This window comes from Drosophila santomea, chromosome 3L, assembly GCF_016746245.2.
Source record: "Drosophila santomea strain STO CAGO 1482 chromosome 3L, Prin_Dsan_1.1, whole genome shotgun sequence".
Taxonomy (NCBI): Eukaryota; Metazoa; Arthropoda; class Insecta; order Diptera; family Drosophilidae; genus Drosophila; species Drosophila santomea.
The window spans coordinates 16,102,500-16,119,121 of record NC_053018.2 but is presented as its reverse complement, the minus strand read 5'-3'; the positions used below and the strand labels follow the sequence as shown (position 1 = coordinate 16,119,121).

The window sequence follows — 16,622 nt, the reverse complement described above, 5'->3', positions numbered from 1 at the left end:
CACCGTTTCAATATGTTTCCATGACATATTTTATATTTTTAAGGTTGAGCTGTCACGCCAATAGGTTAATTTGCTATATAATAATGTAGGCTTGAAATTATTTTCAGTGCTGCACATGGCGGAAGCGCTGTTCCAGCTCTTTCTTATCACCCACTCGGTCGTGTGTCCCATGCTCCAATCCCAAGTTAGAGGGGAGTGCGTGATTGGAATACAGTTCACGTCATGGTGTTATAACTGGGTGCAATGCTAAGGGCACTTAATGCCGTCAGAAACTAGTACTAACGGTTAATTGCTGTGCTTTGCATTTTATTAAAGTCGATAGAATTTCCATTATATGCTATGGAATAAATTAAAAAGCTAAGTAAAGAACTATGCTCAGCCCCAACTAAGTCTAGTTACCACCTCTAAGCTGAAAGAAGCAATAAAGCGATTAGCCTAGGCTCGCCAATTCTTTTTTCGGCTATAGATTAACCATATAGTTTATTCAAATATTTCATTTCAAACGAAGCACAAGACGATGAAATTGCTCTACATTTTGATTGCTGGCCACGTCCTAAGTGCGCTGGTTCTAGCGGCCCCCACAGACGAGGATGCATTCAACCAGGACACGCCCTACATCAAGGAGCTACTGCGTCAAGCCAAAGTTGCTGAGATCGAGAGCTTTATGGACCAGAAGGCGGATCCGTGCACGGATTTCTACGCATTCTCCTGTGGCAACTACAAGCGCATCAACTCGGCTTTGAACTTGCAGCAGGGCATCTCTGGATTACTAGACACTCTGCGCAACGGTCTCAACCGGAAGATCCTGAAGATGCTCAACAAAGCCACCGATACCCACGACACTCCGGAGGACATTCAGGTGAAGCACTTCTTCAAGTCCTGCCTCCGGATTAAGAAGCTCAACTACAAGGAAAAGCTGAAGCAGATCATTGGCGAATTTGGAACGATGCCGGTGCTCGAGGGATCCTCCTGGCAGGAGGACGATTTCGATTGGGTGGAGACTACTGCTCGCATTGGCCACCGATACGGAATTGCGTCCATTATACGAGTAGAAGTGGGCACGGACGTCGTCAATAGCCAAAGAAACAGTATCTTCGTAGGTGAGCAGAACTTCCCACTGGAAACCCGTTCCATGTATGTGGACAACGACATGGCCCTCTACCGTCAAACTCATCTGGATAGAATCGAGTTAATTTTGCAGCGATTATTAGGTGTTGAGATGGAGTTGGCAATAAAAACGGCTAAGGAAGTGTTTGACTTCGAGGTGGACTTGGCCAATGGACTTGAGGACAAGGAAGAACCCGAGGACCCAAAAGACCAGATCGAACTTCTGACTGTCGCTGAATTGCGCGAGAGATATGCCTCCACCTTCGACGCAGAGCAATTCATATTCGTGAGCTTGGGAGAGGAGATTTCCGAGCCGATCTACGAAGTCAATAGGCGTTATCAGCGAAATTTGGTCGAAGTGATTAGGCGTACGCCAAAGCGCACTGTTGCCAACTATATATTCTACCGTCTGATATGGGAGTTTATACTGAAATTAACTAAGTCTTCGGAGACGATGCAAGAGCCCTGTGCGTACTACACCAAGAAGTACTTCGCCAAGAATCTGGACAACATGTTCTACCGCCGATACCAAAACGAGCAATCCTCTAGAGAAATTGAAAACATGTGGCATCAAATGAAGTCCAACTTTAGGGAGGCCTTGCTATCCAGTCCGGAGCTGGATTGGATGGAGCGATCCACTCGAAATATTGCCATCGCTAAGTTGGATTCCATGACACTGGAGGTCAATAGCTACTCTAAGCATAACTTTACCGAGGACTTTGCGGACCTCAATTTGCAGGGCGCAGACTATGTGGAGAACTTGGGCCAGGTGCTGCAGCTGCGTGCCAAGCAAATGCGGCAACTGCTTCACCAGCCGGCGAAACCGGCTGAACCAGCAGTAATGTTAAGCTTTAGTCCGAGCAACGACCTGTTGCAGAACGCCATCAAGCTTCCGGTGGCCATGCTGCAGCCCTACTACCTTTGGTCCGAGGTCTATCCGAATGCGGTTATGTTTGGAAGCCTGGCCTCGCTAATTGGTCACGAGTTAATCCACGGATTCGAAGGTAGAGGACGACAGGTTGATGACAAGGGAAACATAAGGGATTGGTGGGATGAGAAGTCCAGCAGCAACTTCTTGCAACGAAATGAATGCTTCGCCAAGCAGTACGGCAGGTATGTGTACAATGGAATCCAGCTGAAGGAGACCACCGAGCAGTCGGAAAATATTGCCGACAATGGGGGAACCAGGCTGGCCTACGCAGCCTACCGGAAGTGGTTCGAGTCCCAAGTGACAAATGGCACGAGTGTCAGTCAGCTGCTGGCCAAGGAGTCACTGCCCAAGCTGCCATACTCCGCCAACCAGCTGTTCTTCATCAGCTTTGCGCAGATCTGGTGCAACGATGTGCATCCCCTTGCGAAGTCCATGCTGGTATCTGTCGACGAGCACACGCCTGGAAAGTTCCGTGTCATTGGAACCTTGTCCAACTTCAAGGAGTTCTCCAAAGAGTTCAACTGTCCAGCGGGATCTGCCATGAATCCCTGCGAGAAATGCATGATTTACTAGGGAATGTAACAGAAAAAGCTAAGTTGTGCCACTTCAATTTTATTTGTTATTAACTATTCACTTTGTGAAGGATGGGCACTTGAATAATGCTTATATTATCTTATCCCTTACCTTAACTTGAATTCATATATTCATGTTGTACAAATAAAATTTAAATGCGCCTATATACAATGGCATGTTAACTTGATCGGAAAAGTTATATTTATGGCAAAACCATTATGGTATATAGCAAAATGTGGAGAATCTTGGTTTCTGTCGCCTTCAATTAGAATTACTGGAATTAATATGCAAACAGCAAAATCGTTCTATTTGCATCATGTACGAATGCAGTTTAATTAAAGCAAATTCCCCCACAATGCTCACATCAGGACACCATGCACAACACAAGCTGTACAGGATATTAGAATGTTTGACAAGTTGTCAATGCATCAAGATGGAAAGGACAAGGCAGAAAATTGGCACGAAAGTCTTATCGTTCATTGTGAATGTAAATTAAAACAAATACACATAAAATTACTTAAAACTGCATACAGTTTCTTTGGCTGCTGTCAAAAAATGATAGCCATTTCCAAGCAAGGCATGCATAAAATATAGAATGGTCTCAAGTAGTCTAAAAACAACCAGAAAATCTCAGCAAAAATTCTTCTTTCTGCCCGATAAAGATGTCATACGAGTTCAGCTTCTTCGACGTATTCCCTTGGACTTCTTTATGGCCAGGCGACAATGCCAGGAATTTCTTGTATTAAAATCGAAATGGCCAAGGGCCAGAAATCCACCCCAGACATAGACAATCGTATCTCTGCGCCATTTGGGGGGAGTGCATATTTGGGCTGGCTCCTGAGTTCAGGCCGTGTCTTTACAGCTGTCAACATGTTTAATTGAAACTGACACTCAGTGTCATTTTATGTACATTGCCATGCGTTGCGTTACCTTAACTGTCACTGTAATTCGACTTGGCCAAGTTCAGCTCCATTCATTTGGGGAACATTCCGAAGGGGAGTGTTGGCATGTCTCCCCTTTTCGGGGGTCACATTGCATTGCAATACAAGCTGTTTCTTTTGTGGCGCATTAGTTAAATGTATATCCTTGGACTTCCTTCGAATCATTCAACGAAAGAGTGAATCCTGCTTGGTTTTAGGGAAAAGATGTTAAAACAAATTATATTGATATGGCCAACAATGCATTTAATAGTTGTGGTTAAGTGCTTTTTCTTTAATTTTGATTTTGTAGTAAGTTCTGTAAATGTCATATTTTTAACTTATTTATTCAACTCATTCTTACAAGCTGATACCTAATTTCCTGTTTTGCATTTTTGTCAATTTAATACGCTCTTTATGTTGCTTCTACTGGCAGTTCTGAGTGCTGACTTGTCTGATGCCCAGATCCCCTTACCCTATCCCCATATCCATTTTCACTACCCATTCCCAGCTGAATCAGAAGAACTTTAGCCCCAGCAACACTTCAGCAATATCCCCAAACTCAGCCAAAGTGTAATTATTATTGCTAAGCTCAGTCGCCTCGTTTTCCTACGAGAAACAGAGAAGCCAGCCCTCATTTAATTGCAGACTAGCAAATACTCAAGATATTTTTATGCAGGCAATTCGTATTTTTTCCGTTCGGGGCTTTTCCGCCTTTTCCGATAGGGGAAAAGACAGCGGCCTCTTTTGTTTTCGTCACGGACGAGTGGCGAAAAGCAATCACGGCAGCTCCTTGCCGGGAAAAGCAGAAATATCTTTCGCCGCATTTCTTTCTTTATTTACCTTTTTTGTTTGTGCATTTTTGCAGGATGTCTTTTGTGTTATTGGTGAAATTAGAATTTCTCATTAAAATAAGTGTTGGCCGAGGGAGCCGCTTGACTTGAGACATTCAAGCGTCTCCCACGGCAAGGTGCTCGTCCATGGCAATGGACTTAAGTCCGAATTCCCATTTTCCCCCTCGCTTTCTGTTTATGCATGGTCACTCATTAGTTGAGCTTGAAATCTGACTGACAGAGTCTGGCATTTATATTTGTATCTTTATTTGTTCCCCACCGAGAGTGGGGTATATTTTAGTCCTAATGGCTTTTCTATCCAATTGTGTACGATTCCTTGCGAGTAATTAAAATGGCAACTCTTTAACATTCTGCTTTTGGACGTTTACAGTTCTTATTCATCTTCAAACGCAGGTTTATTAGAGGACTAATGGGCTTAAAAACTGAAACACTTTGCGGTTATTTAAGGGTTACGAAATGGAATACTCTTAGGCACTATTAAATTAATTTCGGTCCGTTAGACGGATTGAAACTCTTTAGTAATTCACCATCTGAATATTGCTCCTTTGAGGTTTACACCCTTTTTTAGACACAAAAAAGAATGTCCTTTTGGTAACTGCTGTATAGATGACATATGTCGGGTTCCATAATGAAGCTCTGCAAAAGGTATTATTGATTACTAATAACTTCACCTAATACGGATTACAAATAAAGTGAAGCAAACACGGAAAATCTCCATATTGTAATTTAAAAAGTTTACAATGCTTGATAGAGAAAAGCATTTTCCTGGCATTCTGGGGATTGAACTGGCACCTTTGCTTTTATGCGGGCCAAACTTTTCGTTTGTCCAACTTCACACACCCTGACCACACTCAAGGCACCACATGCACATGCATCCGTATCCGTATCCGTGGAAATTTGATATGGGGGGCTCAACATTGTTGCTACTTCGGTGTTTGAAGTGCGGGCAAAAGTTTGAGCTTTGAACTTTGGCTTGTTACATTCAAGTGGCTGCCATGTATAAATGTTTGGTTTCCAGATCCACAGAACTTTATGCAAAACACACAAAACTTTACTGAATATGAGTTCGCCCAGTTTGCCCGGTTCTGTTCTCTGTTTTCTGGTTTCTGAATTCTGTTATTGTTCTGTGGCTGGTTGGAGTTTTCGCATCATGTGCTGCTGACAAGCTGCGTAATTTCCCCTGTCTCGGGATCTGCAATAATATAGATAAAATACAATTTCCTTAAGCAATTTTTGTTTTAATTAATTCTGTATCACTATTTTTTGTGACTCCTACGTGCCCGGAATTCTCCCGCTTCTGGCTTGGCTTCTGTTTAATGTCTTCACCAAAACAAATTCCGCCCCCCCGAGGGACTGCATTTAATTTTTCCCTTCCATTCGCTTTTTTTCAGCTTCATTTCGTTGTTTGCCGTGCAGTGTAATTAGCCACCTTCTGACCAAGACAGCTGCTGTTGCTGTTGCTCCTTATATTTTGGTGCTTTTTTCCTATTCCCGGCGGTGCATAAAGAGTTTAAGTTGACATTGTGGACCAACAGTTTGTAATTTTCTTACCCCTTTCTAGGCGAGCCATTACCATTCTTTCTCTACCCTATTTCCTTACTAATTTCTTGCCTTTGTGCATTTACTTGCAGACTGGTTAATTACATTAGCAAAACGGTTGCGATTCTGCTTTGCATTTGGCAAATTCTCTTTCGGAATTTCCGAATGACATAAAAGAAAGGTAAAACTTCCTTTAGTATTTTTTCTAAACTTCATTTGACCAATGTTAATTACACATTCACAATATATCGTATAGGTAAAGAGTAAATATTTACCCATACTTTTATCCCAAAACTCTAAATAGATATCCTCAGCGATTGAAGTTATTTTCGCAAAAGCACTTTAAATTAACATTAAGCTCAAGACAATTTAATGGCCTCGCATTTTATTGTAACTTTATTACATATCCACATGCTCGATGTAAGTGGATGCGGAAAATTGTAACACGTGATTCAATTTCGTTGATCAATTTTAATTGATTGCTTCAATTGGCTTCTGTGCAAGAGCCTCCTCCTTATCCTCGAACAACTGCAATGCCATCCAGATTTTTATGTTCATAGCCACTTTATTTGTAGCTTTTTCGTTCGGTTTTGGCTGCTGTAGTGTTTTATTTTGCCGATTTTTATGCGTTTTTAATGTGTAGCAGTACAGCTACTCCTTTTATTTCTTGCCCTTTTTTTTCGCAACTCGCTTGTAATTCGATTCGTAAATGTATTCCTACGGATTTTTATGCATTTCCACAGTAACTTTATGGCGCTATTGTTCGCATATGGGCGTTTGAAAGCCGCCGCCCCCATTTCACGTCGTAAACGTGAAACTTTTCCGATTTAATGCCTATTGCTGAGCCTTAAAGTATGCCACACTAATTAGCATATGAGCTGCGGCCAAGTTGGCCGCAAACTTGCAGCTTATCGCAAATATGCATTCTCAAACCCCGGCTGAGGATCCAGCAGCAAATGGGCACCATCCATTAGCCATTAGCCGTGGGGCCGTCGTAAACCTAGGACAATATTGACATAATCGACTTTCAGCAGCCGACCGACCGACCGACCGGCGACACAATTAAACCACAAATGAGGCTTAGCCGTAGGGCAATGTCACCGGTGCCGATTACTTCAAAGTCGCCACTCCCCATCCAGCTTATGGAATACCACATCCCATGGAATCCGGAAACCCCAAACCCCAAACCCCAAACCCCAAAACCCCATCACACATCACTTGGCCATCGCTCACCTCAAACGACCACAATTCGGAGGGTTTAATTTGTTTTCTCATTTTGGGGCGTCGACTGGTTTACTTAACTTGAAACAATGAGAAATGTGAATTAACCGGAAAGCGGCAAGCAAAACCACATTTGGTCGTAAAAGTCACTTTCTTATTTACTTTATATGCTTTCAAAAAATAAAACAGTTTTTAGCGAGTAAAAGTATTTAGAAGTTGCCTTGACCTTTATCAGCTCAGAGAATCAATTAAAATAAAACAATTATCCCCCTTTTTTAAACAAAAAAGCCAGAAAGCCAAAAACCAGTCATTGTTTAAAGCAAAATTAATTAAACTAATACAATACTCAATAATATTTATTCGAAGTGCCTGAAACTTGCTAAATAATTCCAAGTCAGGCCAAAATAAAATGTATACTGCAAACACCCCCCTACTTTCGAATTTATTATAATTAAGATCCCTCGCCTTGGGCCCTTTTGAGCATTAAACATTGACGATGGCCACGCCGTGAATTATGCGCCATCATAAACTTATGCACGATGTACAGATGCTGGACATAAAAATTGTGTAAATGAAAACTGCGCCCAGTCAGCAGCAATAAAACATTGCGTCAAGTCTGGACCGGGATTAGGATATGGACCTGGAAATCATATCGCCTTAATGGGCGACGACACCCGGAGAAAGCCACCGTGAAGATCTGCGAATTAAGATAAAGAAAAATATGACAGCTGACACTAAAAAGGAGAGACACCAAGTACCAAGTACTCATCATAATTAAAGCCGCGGGGTTGGGTCGCCATAAAAGCCTGGAAGGATTCATATGGATAATTAAGTTATGGCGGGTGCCAACAGAAGGGTTAAAGCCCAAAGCCGCCCCCTCCGCGAATGCAAACCCAATAAAACGATCGTAAAACTTTGGCCAAGCACTCGAAATTTTTGGGAACGCGTTCCTTAGGCGCATATTTTAATTTCAAGATGGATTCTAAAAGGGCCTAAGGTGGCGGGGGTGGTCATAAAAGTTCAACTGGACGACAATAAATGTGCGTTATCAACTGCACTCGTTTCTTGACAAGCTTTCGGCTTTGTTATTCGGTTAAAAATGTATTCAGTTTCGACGTCAACAAGCATTATATTTTAAAATGAAAGATTCCAGGTTCGAAACCGAAAGCCGGTTTAGCTGGAAAATCATTTAAATTATGTAGATAATCGAAATTTGTGCAGTGAACCACTTATTTATTTTGTAGTGCTTTGACCTGACATTTATTTGGCTTATTGATTATTTCATTTAAAATAATTTATGTTTCAAAAGATAAGCTCTTGGCCATTTGAAATTAATGTATGTGGTATGTTGGGCAATAAAATGATGCATTTGCTATCAAAATGAATACTTGGCATTTTGTAAATAATATTTAATAATTAATTGCAGCAAACTCTTTAAGATTTTCTGCTGTAACTCCTTAATTTACTGTTCAGAAATAGCTTCATTCATGTATAATTTCTTCATTGATTAAAATCGATTTGGAATGCTTGGAAATTGGCTGAAATCGCTTCCTTTTCCAGTGTCAGTCTGCTATAAAGCAGAAATGAAAAGCAACCCACCCCGAAATCGCACCACCAATCAGCCACCGAGTTCAACAGTCTTCGAAGTTCGAGGTTCAAACCCCTTCTGCCGGTTTGAATGCCAGAAACGTATCAGTATCAGTTGGCAGATAGAACAAACTTTTATGCGCTTGTTAACAAAAGCGTGAAATTCAATGCCCGGCACGAGCTGAAGAGTATAAAAATAAAGGAAAAATTTACGACAATGCGAATTAAACTTGATTTTTATTTAAATAAATTGCATTTTATATTCCGCCTGATCCCGCGCCCCCGTGTCTGCCGCAATAATAAGCAGGCAAAGCTCATAATTTGCACCGGAATTCGATGATGATGCCGGCGGATAATGGGAACTCCGTGGGAGTGGGAGTGTGTGTATTTCACCCAGGATAAGGCAGGATAAGGCAGGATATGGCAGACCGAGTGACTGACTGGCGACGGTTTGGTGGCTGCTTTATGCATTTTTATTTATTACAGCGCCAGGAAATGTTTGTTGATTTTCCGCTGCTCGGTTGCCACAATAAAAATCCACGCCAGCCAGAAATTATTTTCTAGACGAACGCGCCCTGCTTAAATCGCATAAAAACGAGCAGGCAAAAAAATACTCCAAATCGTACAGAATTCTTTTTTATATATCATTAAAAACGGAAATGTTCTGCGTCGCAATGAAACGCAAGCGCTTTGAAAGGATCCAAGTGAAACCAATTGATAGGGGTCTTTTCTGAGAGCTTATAATGAGTTCGAAGTGGAAAGGTCTTCGTAAATTAAACTTCCTTTGGAAATGCCTGATAAAAATGCTTTAACACGAATGTGCTATCTGTTTGATTGAATTATTAAAGGAGGCATTACTTATGATCAAACTAAAAACACAGCAGTAAGCAACCACAAATTCATTTAATATGTGTCCTTTTGGCCAGTGTGTTAGCATACTATAAATAACAACCCAGAAAATACACAATTGACTGGCATAAGCTACATGTATCTATTATACATACTATTACCTAACTTTATTGACAAACGTATTGGCTAAGTGAAAAACTGCTGGCTAGCCTCAATCTAGATGTTTAGCTCTACATAGATAGGGTTCAACGGTATGAAGGGTGATCACAAAGTTCAGCTTCAGCTTCACCTGTCGCTCGCCAAGGGGCTCGAACAGGAAGTTCCTCAGCAGGTGGGCTAGCACCACTTTCAGCATCACCATGGCGTATCGCTGGCCCATGCAACTCCGCGCCCCCGTCATAAAGGGTACGAAGGTGGTGGCCTCGATTTTGGGCTCCGCTCCACTCGCCCAGCGATCTGGCTTGAAGACCATGGGATCCGGGAAGAAGTCCTTGCAGCGGCCCATGTAAATGGGTGAAATGATTACATCGCTGCCCTTCGGAATGAAGAAGTCATCTAAAGTCAAAAAGGGGACAAGTAAACCATTAAGATATTAGTATATAACTAGGAGCTAAAATCAAAATGCACTTACTAACTGTGCAGTTGGCTGTGGCCTTTCTGGCAGTGAGTGGACCTGAGGGATACATCCGCAGCGTTTCCTTGATGCAAGCCTCTAGGAACTCCAGCTGCCGCACCTGTTCCATGGTGATGGGTTCACTTTTGTCCTTGCCGCACACGGACCACACCTCCTCGCGACATCGCTGCTGGTGCTCCGGATGCAGCGTCATGTTGTACATGAAGAAGTTGAGCGTGGTGGCCGTGAGATCGAAGCCCCCAAATATGATGGTGTCCACTTCCTCGCGAATATCCTTGACCGACAATGGTTTGCCATCGGGACCCGTGGACATTAGCAAGGTGTCCAGAAAGCAGTGGGTCCGCTTGACGCCGTCCAATTCCGCATCATTACTCTGGTAGTTGCGATTCTCAGCATCCTCATTCATTTCATCCATTCGTTTCTGGATAATGCCCTCTGTGAAGCCGTGAAGCGTTTTAATCAGCTCCTGTTCCCGCTTGTAATGCGAGGTGTGTTTGAAAATAAACGCGTTGCGGTAGAAGATGTTCTTCAGTCGCTTATCGATGATCACAAGGATTCTGTAGGCAAACGAAGATGTGTAAAATCAGTTCTGATAACTATTAAATATATAGCTTCTAAATATCTATCAAATATGCAATCAGCCATCTATAATTAGTTATGCCATTTTTATTGAACGCTTTTATATCTTCTTAAATGTTTGTTTTCTTTAATTAATGTGCTAAAATGTATGACTACATTTACTTACGATTTCACAGCATCGAGGTAGTCCGATTTGGCGTTCGACTGCGAACCCACAGAGACTCCGAGGGCCGTTTCACAAATAGTGTCCAGAGTGAAGCAGCTGATCAGTTGCAGGAAGTCAATTTCCTCCCCGGATTCGGCAAATTTCTGGACATTCGAGAGGAGAATCCTCGACTGCTTCTCGAAGACTGCAACAAACTGCTTGATCATGGTGTAGTTAAAGGCCGGCATTACGATCTTTCGGCGATGGGACCACTTCTCGAATCCACTGGTGAAGAGGCCCTCGCAGAGCCAGTTCTCAAATACCCTGTAGTCGTTGGTCTTCTGCAGCAGCTGCTGGGCACTGCACAGTGCCTGGATATCCTTGGGATTGCAGTCCAAGAGGTAGAGCTTGGTGCCCATCCACAGTTTTCCGCGGTGATCCTTCAGATGGTTGGTAATCATTTCGGTGGCCCGGCGCAGAGGATGCGGCCCCACCAACTTGGCCAGGATGTGCAGATGGCCAATGAAGGGCAGGGCGGGGGGAGCTGGCCAATTGTGGGTGAGGCGGTCGATTCTGGTCTGCCGCTCGTAGACATACAGCAGGTATAGGGACAACGCGATCAACAGCAAACCGAATCCGAGCCAGAACATTGCGACGGAGGTTCTAAAGAGCAACTGCCTCGATGCGGTGTCGCATCAAGCGTTTTAAGCGGAACACAGACGCGAAGATCAGACAGTTACTATGGGGTCACCGGACCCGGGGGTCATAAAAGTTGGGGAACAAGCGAATTTACACAAGAAAAAACCAACCGAATCGAGGCACAGTGTATAAATTTAAAAAATAGTGTACTGCGACATGTTTCTCACAAGTTGTCAATTATCGTTCTCAGTAGAACATCGTGATTACTGCTTCGTTTTTGATTTTTAATAACATTTGTTGTGTGGCCTACATGATTATCACTTAAAAGCGCCAAATATTATCAATTACCGATGTGCATTTTATGACATTTCACTTGGCACAAGCCTATTTCAATACACAATCATATCTTTCAAAAGTTGAATAGTAATAGAATTTATCAATTTGGCTCTACAAACATTAGCTATACGCGGTACTAAAATCGATGCTCTTAATACACATTTGACAATTTTTAATAATCACTCTATGGTGTTCTCTTTTTTTCGAGTGCAAAAACTAAACGATCTTAAATATTCTGCACTGGTTTAGTATTGTGCAAAGCGCCGATTAAGAGCAACTGTCGGGTCGGCTGCGGTATTAACACTGCGCATATTTATTTATACGAATTTCGTACACCCCAATATGTATATATTATATTATATCCGTATTCAAATCGATGTGGCTGCGAAATTGAAGTGACTCTTTTTGCTCGCCCCCAGTCGCTTAAGTACTTAACATCGGGTATCGGAGAAGTAAACAATACGTTGTGAATCAGAACCGTAGAATTCTAAGTCGGATTCGCAATGCTCTTGGATAGCAGTGATAAGTTCTTAAACATGTAGTTATTTTATTTTTAATTTGCAGTTTTATTATAAAGCCAGATGAGTTTTATAATATTACCAGGTGAAATATGAAAATAGTATTTGGAAACTATGCACCAACAAAAAGTTACCAACAATTTTAGTCATTTTTCAATATCAATAACGAAATAAAACCTAAAGCAACCAAAATACTATATTAAAAAAATATTAGCATTTTCTTTATCATAACCTTTATGTGATTATTACACTAGTTTTTTATTAGGCAATTTACTACGTTTTTCAAAAGTTGAGCTCATAGAGATAGCGATTTTTGTACTAGGTCCAAGTCCAACAACGTAACATCTCTAAACTCAAGATTCGTCGCGCCAAAATTCGTAAGCAAATACACTACAATTTCATCGATGCTGCAGGCTATTACCTTTTTGTTTAATTTGCTGAATTATAATTTCGATTGTACTTTTGTCGATTGCATACCAATTTCATAAAGCTGATTGCGTTGGGGCCACCCAGTTATGGGTATACGTGGAGAGAAATTGTGATTTCAATTTCCTAAAATTTTGCAAATAAAGATGTAAGAACTTTGCGTACAGAAAGAACCTTGATGTGGGAACTACAAAGTGGATGGACCTGGAAATTGATTAGTTACCTCCCACAACAATTGTCATAAAGATGTGTGCTTGGAAATATGCCAATAAAAATATCAGAACAAATAGAGTTAACAAACATGAAGTGAATTTAAAAAGCTAAGGACAAAAAATGGACAAATGCCGAGCTTTGACTCCCCCACATTAATGGGTAAACAGTGTGTCATATATGTCAATTATAAAATATCCGCTTTATTTTCTTTATTACGCATAGAATACACATTCATTAAAATTTGCTTTCTAGTTATGAGAACTTTATTGTGATTGTCATTTAACACACTCTTCAGGAGTGTGTGTTGTTGGTTTTCCACTCGACCAACTGCCATTCAATTCAAATATACAAATAGTGACAGGTACAATAACTAAGGTAGTTCCCCTGCCCTATGTTTACACTAATTAACACGAAAAAAATTTTCAGCCGACAAAATACACAATAAAAGAACAAGAGTAATTGTAATTAAAGCGGATGGCACTGGGATGCAATTAATATTTGCTGGTCAACATTTTATACAAAAATAATTCATCCTTCACTTCTCTACTCGTATATATGTATATCTGTATATCTGTATGTTTCAGTTCCCTTCTCTTCCGGCATTTCAGAAATTTTTATTTAAATAAGAGGACAAATGAATGGCACTCGTATGATTTTAATTAAAATAATATTAATAGGCTCAGGTTGCAGATGTGTATTCACGAAAGGAAGCATAGCAAAGTGGTAAGCTTAAATAGTTTTAAATAAGAAGTTAATTATTAATAAAGAATAAATAAACTGCTTGAGATCCTGCCATTACATTGTTATAAATAAGAAATGGGTAAACTTAAATAGTTTTAAATAAGAAAAAAATTATTAATAACGAATATACGAGGGTCGTTTGATAAGTCCGTGACTTTTTGTATTTGCCGCGCACCTGCTCTAAATACAACACTGCTCCTGTCAGCAGTTATCGATTAACAGCTGACTGTAAAATTTTGAGAAAGCTGCGTTTTTTGGTTTGCGTTTTATAGGCATTGAAAGCAGACGATCTCGTGAATTTTAACGAAAATGGAAAAAAGTGAATTTCGTGTGCTAATTAAGCATTATTTTTTGCGTAAAAAATCCATCACCGAAACCAAGGAAAGACTTGATAAATATTATGGGGACTCTGCACCATCAATTTCAATGGTTAAGAAATGGTTTACTGAGTTCCGTTGTGGTCGTACCAGTACAAGTGATGCCGAACGTTCAGGTCGCCCAAAAGAGGTCGTCATGCCAGAAATCGTCGACAAAATCCATGGAATGATATTGGATGATCGGAGAATGAAAGTGCGTGAGGTAGCTGAGGCTGTAGGCATCTCAACTGAACGGGGACATGAAAAAGCTTTCCGCGCGATGGGTGCCGCGATTGCTCACACACGACCATAAGCGCAACCGTGTGACCATTTCAAAGGAGTGTTTGGCGATGTTCAACCGCAATCCAAACGAATTTTTGCGCCGTTTCGTTACCGTAGACGAAACATGGATCCACCACACCACACCAGAGACCAAAGAACAATCAAGACAGTGGGTTTCTCCGGGTGAACGTGCACCAAAGAAGGCCAAGGTGGGTCTGTCGGCCAACAAGGTCATGGCCACAGTTTTTTGGGATGCACAAGGTATCATTCACATCGATTACCTTGAAAAGGGTAAAACGATCACCGGCGAATATTATTCAGAGCTTTTGGACAGATTCGATATTGATTTGAAGCAGAAACGACCGCATTTGGCGAAAAAAAAAGTGCTGTTCCATCAGGACAATGCACGGGTGCACACGTGTGTAGTCAGCATGGCAAAATTTCATAAATTGGGCTACGAACTGCTACCCCATCCAGCATATTCTCCAGATTTAGCCCCCTGTGACTATTTTTTGTTTCCAAACATGAAGAAATGGCTCGGCGGTAAGAGATTCGGGTCAAATGAAGAGGTCATCACAGAAACAAACGACTATTTTGAGGGCCTTGAGAAAACCTATTATTTGGAAGGAATAAAAAAATTGGAAAAACGCTGGACTAAATGTATAGAGCTAAAAGGAGATTATGTTGAGAAATAAAACGCTTCTTTGACGAAAAAAATATATTTTATTCAAAAAGTCACGGACTTATCAAACGACCCTCGTATTATATCTTTGAGTTTTTATCATCATAAAGAAGTTACTTATAAATATTATTCATGAGAAAATGCAAAATTTGAAGCATACGTTTAGGTAAGCTTAAACAGCGCATAATGTCTTTATAAACGCACCTTTAACTTCACAAGTGAACAGTAAGATCAAATGAATTGGTTTTGAAGTAGAAAATATAGTGTTGATCTGATACCTTAAAATTCGCCACAGCGCCTTTAGAAATTCAATTCAATGCCTCCGCATAATCGCGGATGCCACTCAATGCCACTAATCGGAACTAACTGGACAAAGCACGACAATGGCCCTTTGAAGTCGAGGCGAAGCCCAACAATTGCGTTCGCGTAAATTCCTTATCTAATGGACGCCAATAAACAGTGATCCCCCCTGCACACGAACAGTGCGCTTGTAATGCAGTTATGCACCTGACAGGACCAAGAACATTGTCTCACATGGAAATTAAAAGTGATGCGTGGCCACAAAAGGCGGTTTAATAGGAGGCTTTAATAGGGTGAGTAGAGAAAAGGGGTTTCATCGGTTTAGAATGGGGCTGTACAAACTAATTTGAATTTATGCAACAGAGTGTTAACCATGCGGATGAGTACTCTTTATATTGTTGAATACTTGTGTGGTCACAAGTATTATAACTTTTTGTATTTTGGTACCCGGAACCCGTCATACTTAAATAGTTAACTAGAATCTAATTATAAGCTAATTATACTTTAAAAATGTATTTATTTTAATCAAACCACCAAGAGAACTGCAGCAAGAGTATTTGACTATCGAGTGCTGGGCATTTTGAGCATTCCCTCATCATTGTTGTTTGTGGGTCTCGGTGTTCTGTAATTAAACTGCAAATTATCAGCCACGACACTCACACATGTCTCGACCACTCAACTGAGGCATTTTCAAACACCCACCCACATGCACCACACCCACATACACATAATTATGCAGACATTTCCAAGTCGAGAACGAGGGAGCTGGATGGGCCAGGAGGAAAGGAGGCCGTGGAAAGGACCGCCCAGCTGTCACTTTGTGTTCTGCTTTTGTGTAAAATTTAATTTGGCTACATTTAATTATTGTTTATGTACGGCTTGTCCATGTCGCTGTCGCTGCCATCCAATATTGTCATATTATAAACAACGATAATTTGGCAAATGCGAGGCGATTGGCTAATAGATATCTGCCAGTATCTCCATCTCTTGGCTAAGGTAAGCCGAGCAAAGCCCAAAGGGCAACCGCAAGTGGGCGAAGAAATACACCTTAAGAAAAATTAAAACTTTTGTTAAATATAAATGAAATATTTTGCAAAATGTATTTAACCTAACGCAATGGTATTCAAACTATTTGGGTGCATTTATATACAAATAAAACAGAAATAAAAAATATTTATTAGATAAACTTGCTA

General features: G+C 41.0%; 2 protein-coding genes across 2 annotated transcripts; one reads left to right on the top strand and one right to left on the bottom strand.

The window, feature by feature from the left end:
- The first annotated feature begins 115 nt into the window (after nucleotides 1-115).
- LOC120447777 (neprilysin-4-like) lies at nucleotides 116-2,699 on the top strand. The gene is made up of 2 exons (XM_039629330.1): nucleotides 116-184; nucleotides 509-2,699. Exons 1-2 carry the CDS (start codon nucleotides 116-118, stop codon nucleotides 2,609-2,611), a joined length of 2,172 nt encoding a protein of 723 aa, XP_039485264.1. The 3' UTR covers nucleotides 2,612-2,699.
- A 7,007-nt stretch (nucleotides 2,700-9,706) lies between these two features.
- LOC120449565 (probable cytochrome P450 312a1) lies at nucleotides 9,707-11,838 on the bottom strand. Its single transcript, XM_039632117.2, has 3 exons — nucleotides 10,958-11,838; nucleotides 10,210-10,769; nucleotides 9,707-10,133 (listed from the first exon to the last, which is right to left on the bottom strand). The coding sequence occupies exons 1-3, from the start codon at nucleotides 11,584-11,586 to the stop codon at nucleotides 9,790-9,792; spliced, it is 1,533 nt and encodes a 510-aa protein (XP_039488051.1). The 5' UTR covers nucleotides 11,587-11,838; the 3' UTR covers nucleotides 9,707-9,789.
- Between the last annotated feature and the right edge of the window lie 4,784 nt (nucleotides 11,839-16,622).